Source organism: Bos indicus, chromosome 12 (assembly GCF_029378745.1).
Source record: "Bos indicus isolate NIAB-ARS_2022 breed Sahiwal x Tharparkar chromosome 12, NIAB-ARS_B.indTharparkar_mat_pri_1.0, whole genome shotgun sequence".
Classification (NCBI taxonomy): domain Eukaryota; kingdom Metazoa; phylum Chordata; class Mammalia; order Artiodactyla; family Bovidae; genus Bos; species Bos indicus.
In genome coordinates, this window is record NC_091771.1 from 86506919 (window position 1) to 86517557 (window position 10639).

The window sequence follows — 10639 nt, forward strand, 5'->3', positions numbered from 1 at the left end:
GCGAGAACCTCCAAATGGGGAAGGGATACTTTATTTTTTTTATCCTAGTTTAATTATAATTTTTTTCTATAATGTGGAAAATTGACAATAAAGCATATTGGATTGATCTTGACAGGTTAGACTCTGTTAACTCCCTCTTTAATAAAATTTGCCCTCAATCTACTTAGCTTAATAATTGTGTAGGATACAAAATCAATATACAAAAATATGTTGTGTTTCTATAAGCTAATAATGACCTATCAGAGAAATTACGACAATCTCGTATATGGTTTCATTGAGGAGAATAAATAGGTAGGCAGAACACTCTTTGACTTAAATTGCAACAGTGTTTTTTGGATCTGTCTTCTCCAGTCATGGAAACAAAAGCAAAAAATAAACAAATGGGACCTAATTAAACTTAAAAGCTTTTGCACAGTGAAGGAAACCACAGATAAAATGAAAAGACAACCTATGGACTGGGAAACAATATTCGCAAATCATGAGACCAACAAGGGCTTATTTTCCAGAATAGACAAACAGCTTATACAGCTCAATATCAAAAACACAGCAAAACACCACAACCCAATCAAAAAATGTGCAGAAGACCTAAATAGACATTCCTCCGAAGAAGACGTGCACGGGGCCAGTGGCACGTGAAGAGGCGCTCAGCGTCACCAGTTGGAGAAATGCAGATCAGAGCCGCAGTGAGGCGCTACCGCAGGTGTTCTCACCCGCACCTATGTGTGCTACTGGCCTCTGACTAGACTGGCTGTGGGGTCATCGTGCAGCATGTGCAGTAGACCTGAAGCTGACGTAATGTTACGTGTCCCTTCACCTCCGTGTAGAAACTGCCCTCACCCTCCTCAGCTGGCCAGTGGATGCACCAGGAGCCTTGGCGCCTGGCTTCCTGGCCTCCGGGCTCTTCTGCCTGCAAAGCTGGGACGTGGCCAATCCACTTAGGCTCCTGAGCCTGTGTTCCCTCCTGGAAAAAATGGGGAACATGGCATCAGTTTATTTTTCTCTTAAATCAAGGAAAATACATGAAGGAAAGTATTTTTAACGCCTTTTTTTTTTAAACCTGCATTTTTTTTCTTTTTAGAAAATGAATATATTTAATGCGTATTTGTCTTTCATCAGTACAGCAGTGGAGGGTGAAAACAGCTTGGGAACTGAAGGGACCAAGAGCATTAGGACGGGCGGTTTTATGGATGGCCTGGTGTGGTTTCCAAGGATTCTCCTGGTGATGGGATTGGTTACATCGTGGATCTAACTTTTAAGCTAATAGATACATGTCACCTCACTGACTCTCTCTCTCTCTCTCTTTCTGTCTCTAGGACACTTGCAGAGAGCCACGATGGAAAAGTCCTGGATGCTGTGGAACTTTGTTGAAAGATGGCTGGTAGCTTTGGCTTCCTGGTCTTGGGCTCTCTGCCGCATTTCTCTTTTATCTTTAATAGTGACCTTTCATCTGTATGGAGGCATTGTCTTACTTCTGTTAATATTCATATCAATAGCAGGTATTCTGTATAAATTCCAGGATGTATTGCTTTACTTCCCAGAACAGCCATCTTCTTCGCGCCTTTATGTTCCCATGCCCACTGGTATTCCACATGAAAACATTTTCATCAGAACCAAAGATGGAGTGCGTCTGAATCTTATTTTGATAAGATACACTGGAGACAGCTCGCCCTATTCCCCGACTATAATTTATTTTCACGGGAACGCAGGCAACATAGGCCACAGGTTGCCAAATGCCTTGCTCATGTTGGTTAACCTCAAAGTCAATCTGCTGCTGGTCGACTACCGAGGCTACGGGAAAAGTGAAGGAGAGGCAAGTGAAGAAGGACTCTACCTGGATTCTGAGGCTGTGCTGGACTATGTGATGACCAGACCCGACCTTGACAAAACAAAAATTTTCCTTTTTGGCCGTTCCTTGGGAGGAGCGGTAGCTATTCATTTGGCTTCTGAGAATTCACATAGGATTTCAGCCATTATGGTTGAGAACACATTTTTAAGCATACCACACATGGCCAGCACTTTATTTTCATTCTTTCCAATGCGTTACCTTCCTTTATGGTGCTACAAAAATAAGTTCTTGTCCTACAGAAAAATCTCTCAGTGCAGAATGCCTTCTCTCTTCATCTCCGGACTCTCCGACCAGTTAATCCCACCAGTAATGATGAAGCAGCTCTATGAGCTCTCCCCGTCTCGGACTAAGAGATTAGCCATTTTTCCCGATGGAACTCATAATGATACGTGGCAGTGCCAGGGTTACTTCACGGCCCTCGAACAGTTCATCAAAGAAGTAATAAAGAGTCCTTCTCCTGAAGAGATGGCCAAAACTTCATCTAATGTAACAATTATATGATGTTTTCGTTTTCATTAATGCACTGTATTTTAATTTGTGCAGAATGATAAAAAAAAATACTCCTTTCTAGAAGCGTGTTATGTCTGTACTTGTCTGAAGAGTGACATTAAACTTTGAAAGGACTTCAGTGCTCCTTTAAAATGATCCAAATAGTTTTTTACATTTGAAAAACTGTAATTATTGGGATTATTTCATACATTTTCACCAGACTTTTCAGTGTGGTTGCGTATCCATATCTTTAGTTTAATATGCTATTATAGCATATTCAAAAGTTTCTTGTTGCCCAAGATGTACGTGTAATCTGTGTGACACTTAGATTAATGACTAAGTGTGAAAGGAGATATGTAAACGAGAAACCTTTGGGTATTATTCCTTTAGTAAATACTGGGACAATCATGGTAAGCAAACTTAGTTCTGTAATTGCATTTTTCACCTTAAAAATTAAAATGAAATGCATGGTGGTGTTTTATTCCTTGACTTATGCAATGCACTGTTTTTAATGTAAATAGTACTGATCATATACCAGTGTATATGGTAGCCTGGGTTATATCTATTTTTATGTAAACTCTATTTTGTTTTTAGCCAGAAATGAAATTGAGGCCTGTGTGCAGGTCGCCGTTGACTTTTGCTCTGCTGAATCCTGAGATCCAGCCTTTTCTTCAAAATAAATGGGACCCCCTTTTCCAGTGTAAATGTACCATGTTTTGTTAGGTACAGTCTGGATCATGGCATGTAAAAACAGAAATTGAGACTTTTACTGCAGCTTTGATGTGCATATTTGAACTTTTTAACATTTGTATCAATGATTTTGGTGGCAAAAAGAGTTCTAGCTTCTGTCATTTTGTAAGTCTACAGCTGAACCACTAATAGCGGTCATAATGAAGATCAGAACCTATTTAAGAATCAATTAGGAAGTCTTATTACATTATTGTACATACTGTTTTACAAAAATTCCTACGTTTGCTTTTTTAAATCCAAATATCTACGTGGATCTATCCCACTGAAGCCAAGGTAACATTTATTGGACTTTCTGAAAATAGAAGTGACGAAAACAAAAGTAAATGAAAATTATCTTCTTCAGCTTAACGTTTCAGTTATAAAATAGAGGAGCTGCATCAAAGGACAGCTTTAGGAAGTCTTATTTATTCATTTTCTACCTGTGAGAATGTGTGAGTGAAAGAACTCTAGAGCTTTTTATCACAGAACCTATTACCACGTTTAACCATTAAATGGCTGTAAGTGAGAAGTAGTATTTAGACATATAGAAGAGTAAGAAAAATCTTACTTAAAAAAAGAGCCCCTTAAACTTACAAGATTACCTGAAAAAACATAAGCAGTCCTCAAAAATTAGAGGTAATTGAGATGTGTACATTATTGCATCAGCTCTAACGTACGCTGTTGTGAATATTTTAGCTGTGTTTATTGGCTTTGTACAAGTAGCTCGGACAGAGAAAGAATGGATCAGTAATCTTGACCTCAGTCAAAAACTCTGTGAAGACAGGGCAGGAGACACTTTTGCCAAATCACATTCTTGTCTCTCACTTTCTGTCAGTGTTTAAGAAAAAATAAAATACAGCAAGTGTGAGTTCTCAAGGATAAATGTTTTCTATAAATTGTAAAAACATCATGCATTTAAAAACAAAATTGGAAACGCATATCATGGAAGGTGTATTTTGTATGCATAAATTCACGACAATTAAAGGCTGCTTTCATTCTGTCAATCATTGCTGTGTAGAATGACTATCCCAGATAGTAATACGTTAAAAAGGAAGAAGACCCGAAAATGTAGTGTATCTAGACATGAGCTTACCCAGACTTGTGTCACTTTTTAGCGTTTACAAAGTACATTATGTTTTCTTGTGATCATTTAGTACACTGGAGCAATTTATCAACTTTAGTTATAAATATACTGATGAAGCATAAAAAGCTTTTTCTTCATCAGTGTTTCGTTTAATGCTGCTGTTTTTCTTAGTACTTCAGGTTTATTTTTTGTTTGTTTTTAGCAACCTCCCCACCGGTTTTTTTGTGTATCCCATTCCTACCTTTGTTCTTCTCTTTGGGTTGAGGAACCTTTCTTTCTGCAGCAAAGGGGAGAGGTTGTGTCTAGGGCTGTAGTATTTAAATCTCTTTCCTAGCTTCTTTGTGTATTTGAGGCTATTTCCTTAAATGGGAAACAGGTAGAAGACAAACTCCTATTATCAGGGGTTCATGAAGCCCATGGCATCATTTTTTTTTTTTTAAACATCTAATTTTGTGGCCAAAGCAACTGGTCAAGAAAACATGAATTCATGAGTCACACCTTCATTTTGGACTCATCTCTTAGTGGGTATAGGCTTGTGTCCGTCTTATTAATTTCTGTCTCATTTATGCAAGAGCAGCTGTAGGCATTTCTGGATGAGGTTTTAAATGTAATTTGGAAATCCTAGAGTGATTTTTAAAAATAGAATAAAATTGATTGAGATCAAAATCCATTATTCTAAAAGGGATTATTGGAAGTAAAATGGTGAAGAGTATCCTAAAGAAAGACACTGCAAAATACAGGAGGAAACCGTTCCTAACAGATACAAGAATACTAACAAGATAAAGACAACTGGAAAGGTGAATGAGACATGTGTCCCTAAGGGTGGCTCTAGGATGTAATTAGCTGCTGAGGTTGGTGACAAGGAAGCAGAACATGGAATGCAGAACGTAGGAACCACGGCGTTTCTAACAGAGAAGGCGACTGGAGCACCTGTTAATTGTATCTACCCTACGTCTTTGCAAATACTTTGACTGTAAAACGTATTTTCATTAAAATGGTATTCTGAATTTTGTTATGGGGCAGCTTAAATTTATTTTTTTCTTGAATGTAGACAGTTGATAATAACCCGTGTTCTACCTTTGTGTCACCAGATTAATGACACTGTAATCCTTGCTGAGGATTCATGCCACCTGATGCTTTCATACTCATTTCTTATGAGTAGTTTATACCATTTGGTTTGAGATGGGTCTGGGCTTGTTTGGTGGACTTAACGAAGGCCATATTCAATTTTATATAAACTATCATGCAAGCCCGGCCAAAGTGTAGTTTTTGATTGAGTCCCTTCCTTGAGGTTAGGAGTAAATACGGTAAGTCTTAAAAAGGGATGTCACTGACATCCCTTTTTAAATTAGGTCGTGATTGAGAGAGCCGAAAACCTCCACTGACCTTTCCCCTCTTCGTTTTTCTTAATATGTTTGACTGCAGTTATGGAGAAAGAAACGTGAAAAGAGTACTTTTGGATTATCTGCTTAAATTTATGTATTTTCATATCACTCAGGTAAAGTTGTGAATGACAGAGCACAGACATCTATTTTTTAAATCAGAGTAGAAAATAAAAAGCACTTCTGTTAACTTATATTGCCATATATGCACATCATCTTAGCTAATCAGAAATAGTGTGTTCATTTGTGTGGCAAAATAAATGCATTCATTCTAATAGTAGTCAACACATTTTTGCCAGATGGCACAAATATACCTCCATTTATATTTTGTTTCTCAAAAATGTAGTTTAACAATAGGACTGTGTATAAGAGACACTTTTATGAAAAGTGTCATATATACATACGTAACAGGGATGAGTGTATGTTGAACAATTTCTGTCAGTACACCATATGCTGGAAATTCCAAGTTGTTTGCAACCCATTCAGATACATTCAGGATAAAATAAGTTAATCCAATTTCATAATGTAAATCATATTTTGTTATTTGCCATAGTTTATTTGAAGCCGTAATAAACTTTTATAACTCAGATTTGAATGTTATAGTGCATTATGTGGTAATCATGGCAAGCAAACATTGACATTTGTTTTTTTACAAATAAATTTCTTTTAAAATATACTTTCTATTTTTCTGTACTGACATATGCAATAAATTGATACATTAAAAGTTCGATTAATGTCTTAAGATAGTTTGTTTTCAGTCTTTTCTATTAACCTAAATTATATGAAAGGACATTAAATCTTCCTCAGTGGTCAAATAAACTCGCGAATTTGTACTGAAATTAATGAATTTTTATTGGTGTGAATAAAAAGTTAGATCTACTTTCTCTTCCCTATATATATATATATATATATATATATATATATATATATAATGAATGTAGTCCCATTAATATATATATTAATGTATAATAATTATACATTATTATAATGTATAATATTATTATACATTATAATGTATTATTCTCCCACATACATTTCATTTAGCCTAATATTAAATATTTCCTGTATGTGAACTGCTGGTGGATGAGACCCAAAGCATTTGATTAGTTACAATCAAATGAATGAATGGATTTTAACTGTTCTTAGTTAATGTTGCCTTGAGAGTTCATAAAGTGCCTTTTTGTGAAATTCTGCTTTTCTTCTCATTAGTATTGAGTTAATGATTCGGGGTTAATTATAAAGATGCCCCAATAGTCACTCGACCTTTAGGGGTCTGTAGCTTGCTTTACGTAACCAGAAATCTGTTTGCTTAGATAGTGTCAGAACCAGCTAGATGACGGGAAAGTGGCCCCTTGCAAGCAGAGGTGAAGATGTCACCTGGAAGAGACTGCTGTTGCATGGGTCGATCTGGGGCAAAGTAGGATCCCCAGTGTGCTTCCTGTGGGATCACCAACCTGGATTCCTGGGGGAGCAGTTTTCAGATCTCTAGTTCTTAACTTTCAAAGGGTAATTTTTCCACATTCCTGATTCACTCTCCAACTCTTGCTTTACACCTTAAAGATGATGAGTAGTTGGGTCTGGTTAGAGAATGTAACTCCTGTCTTATTAAGGGGAGTGAGTGATAGTTGCTCAGTCATGCCTGACTCTTTGCAACCCCATGGACTATAGCCTGCCAGGCTCCTCTGTCCATGGGATTCTCCAGGCAAGAACATTGGAGTGGGTTGCCATGCCCTCCTCCAGGGGATCTCCTCGACCCGGGGATCTCCCCAAGCCAGGGATCAAACCCACCTCTCTGACTGTCTCTTGCTTTGGCAATCGGGTTCTTTTTCACTCCTGGGAAGTCCATATATATATATATATATATATATATATATATATGTATCTGTGTGTGTATATATACATACCCATGCTCCAAACCTGATGAAGCATGAGATTCTTGAAGTTCCCCTGCCTCCCTCCATTAGAATCCTTTTCTGCCTGATTAGCTGGAGATAGTTTATGTTGTTTGCACCTAAGAGACACCTGAGGGGTAGAACATCCAAAAGAAGATGCTGAAAAGGCCTCTTGGTTTGGGGAAGGAGCTCTGGGCTAAAGATGGGTGTCTTAGTCACCATCAGAGGCACGACAAGAACGGGTGGTGGACAGCGGTGTGACTGTACTTCATGCACCGAACTGCTCATCCAAAAATGGATAAAATGGTCAGTCTTGTGTTATGCGTATTTGTCCACAGTTTTAAAAACAGGAAAGAGTGGATGAGAATGTTTAGGGCAAGAGTCTAAAAGGAAAGGAGAATGTAGGACCTAGGCTGAGGAGTAGGAGAAGGAGAGAAGTCTCAGAGGAGACAGAATGAGCTCTTCTGTTCTGCTCTGGGCAGTCGATGGCCCTGTGCGCATGCCAAGTCACTTCAGTTGTGTCTGACTCTGCAACCCTGTGGTGTGTCCCACCAGGCTCCGTGAGATTCTCCAGGCAAGAATACTGGTGGGTCCCCATTTCCTCCTCCAGGGGATCTTCCTGACTCAGGGATCAGACCCAAGTCTCCTGCGTTGGCAGGTGGGCTCTTTACCGATAGCGCCACCTGGGAGTAGCTGGCACTTGGTTGCTCAGAATAAGTTTGTAGCCTTGTTCATGGTCTGAATGAACGAATGAGTTTACTCCTCAACTGGGGTGCTTCTGAGCTTGCTGAGTGTTAAGCGCAGGTGTAATTACGTATGGGTGATAAAATTTGGTATAAAGTATCATGGTGAACAAGATTAGCAAATTGAGGTCATAGCTTAGAATGGCTTCTTTTATCAAAGAGCAGAGTCCGCAGGAACTGGATGGTGAAGGGGAGACACAGACCAGTGCCATTGACTGACGTCGTCAGAAGCAAGGTGCTGGCAGGATTGTGAACGGTTACATTTCAGAGACCAGATTGCATATAACTATTAAACAGTAAGTTTTATCACTTTTTAACCCAGTTTTCACATTGAGAAGTCTGTCCTGAAAATACAATTAGATGAGAGCCTGTGTAGACTTATACTGTAATATGACTTTTTTTTTTGTAGTAGTGCTCAAAACAATGAAACAACAAAAGAGCTTGACACTCCCATCAGTGGGAAATAATAAATTATCAAAGGAATTAAAATTTATAAGTTTGATCCGGGAAAATACCCATGATATATTTTACTGAAGAAAAGCTATTGCAGTGCAATGCTAGCAGTATTAGTCCATTAGAAAGCATATATATAAATAGAATAATATGTAGGTGGGTATATATATGTATATGAATAAAGAGAAAGGTGTTGGTATAAAATCTGTTTATACCAACACCTGTTTATACCAACGCCATCTGACTTTATATAATATACACTATATACATTAACCTGTTGATACTAATTACAGATCAGGGAAAGACTGCTGTCGGGGAAGAAGGAAGGAAGAGATCATTAGTAGGTACAGAACTCAACATTGTTCGATTTTTAATTAACATGCAATATGTTGACCAAGTATAAGCAAAATAATTCTTAATAAAAAGAAAACTTGGACAAAAATGTGGGTTTTCTTGTACTTAATATTGAAAAGACAATGGAGAATTTTTTGGTGTATGATTGCTTTAATAACTTTCCCTTCCCCTAGTTCACAGAAGTAGTCTTTTTTAGTGGTACGTCTGGTATTAAAAGTCAGAGTACTGTGGGGATTCCCTGGTGGCCCAGTGGTTAGGACACTGCAGTTTCCCTGTTGAAGGTGGGGGTTTAGTCCCTGGTCTGGGAACTGTTCATAAGGTCCCACAAGCCCCAGGGCACAGCCAAATAATAATAATTTTAAAAACAAAATGGCTAGTTTTAAAAGTCAGGGTGTTGTGGATCAGCTTGTAAATTACCTCAAAGAAATAAATGTTATTTAAAACATTTCAGTTATAAATTGACAACAATCATTATATATGCACATATATATTTATGTATAAAATATTCCATATATCCGCCATCCGTCTGTATCAATCTATCGACCTATCGATCAGTCATCTCAATCTACCATTTATGTCAACTACTTCTTAGGGATGTATAGCATTAGATACACAATTTTCTCCATCATACATTTTCCACCTAATATGTTTATAGGTATTTTAAAAATAGAAGTATTTTCATAATGTTGGAATTTGAAGGATCTAAACTTAATTGGAAAACACAAGAGCGTGTAGTGAACTTCAGATTTCAGGTCCCTTTAACAGATGAGGTTTATTTGTTAGATCGTCAGCTGTAGCAAATACGCTTATACTTGTGAATATCTGGATTCTCTACATGTTAGAGGTAGAAGTCTATGAGCCTTGCCCCCTCCACCTGGCACCCAGACATGTTACGTGAGAAGGAGAAGGAGAAGGAGGAGGGGAGGAGGAACACAGACAGCCTGGACCTGGAATCAGTGTCGGAAGTGGGGTGGAGGCCGTCTTGTGGGGCTGAGCCCTCAACCTGTGGAATCTGACATAACCCCAGACAGATGTATCAGAATTGAAGTATGCAGCTGATACCCATTTCAGTATCAAATTCTGATATCCATTTCAATATCAGAATTGAAATGGGCAGCCAGCTGGCTTCGCAGAAAATTACTGCTGGGGGAAAATTTCCGCACATCTGTTGTCAGAAGAGTTGAGAGTATGACCGTGGTGTGAGACTAAACAGATACCCAGAAAGGGCAAACAGAAAACTAAATGAAAAAAAGATACACAGGAAGAATACTGAGGTTTTCTTTATAAGCCTATTTGAGAAGACTTGCCGATCAATGAACAGGAACTCTGCTTCATTTCACATGGTAAATAAGTTAGTGTTTGTACTGCTTTTTTAAAGTAAATTTTTACAGAGCTTTAAAAAGGAATGATGCTAAAGCTGAAACTCCAGTACTTTGGCCACCTCATGCAAAGAGTTGACTCATTGGAAAAGACTCTGATGCTGGGAGGGATTGGGGGCAGGAGGAGAACGGGACGAAAGAGGATGAGATGGCTGGATGGCATCACTGACTCTATGGACGTCAGTTTGAGTAAACTCCTGGAGTTGGTGGTGGACAGGGAGGCCTGGTGTGCTGCAATTCATGGGGTCGCAAAGAGTCGGACATGACTGAGCGACTGAACTGAACTGA

The 10639-nt window shown here is 38.4% G+C and overlaps 1 protein-coding gene across 2 annotated transcripts in view; it reads left to right on the forward strand.

Annotated features, from left to right (window-relative positions):
- ABHD13 (abhydrolase domain containing 13) overlaps positions 1–6272 on the forward strand; it is a 20220-nt gene extending 13948 nt beyond the window's left edge. For both annotated transcript variants that reach the window (XM_019971702.2, XM_070800472.1), the window contains exon 2: positions 1314–6272. In XM_019971702.2, the coding sequence (XP_019827261.1) occupies positions 1334–2347 (1014 nt within the window). In that variant the 5' untranslated portion in view covers positions 1314–1333 and the 3' untranslated portion in view covers positions 2348–6272. The remainder of the gene's footprint in view (positions 1–1313) is intronic.
- Positions 6273–10639: the final 4367 nt, after the last annotated feature.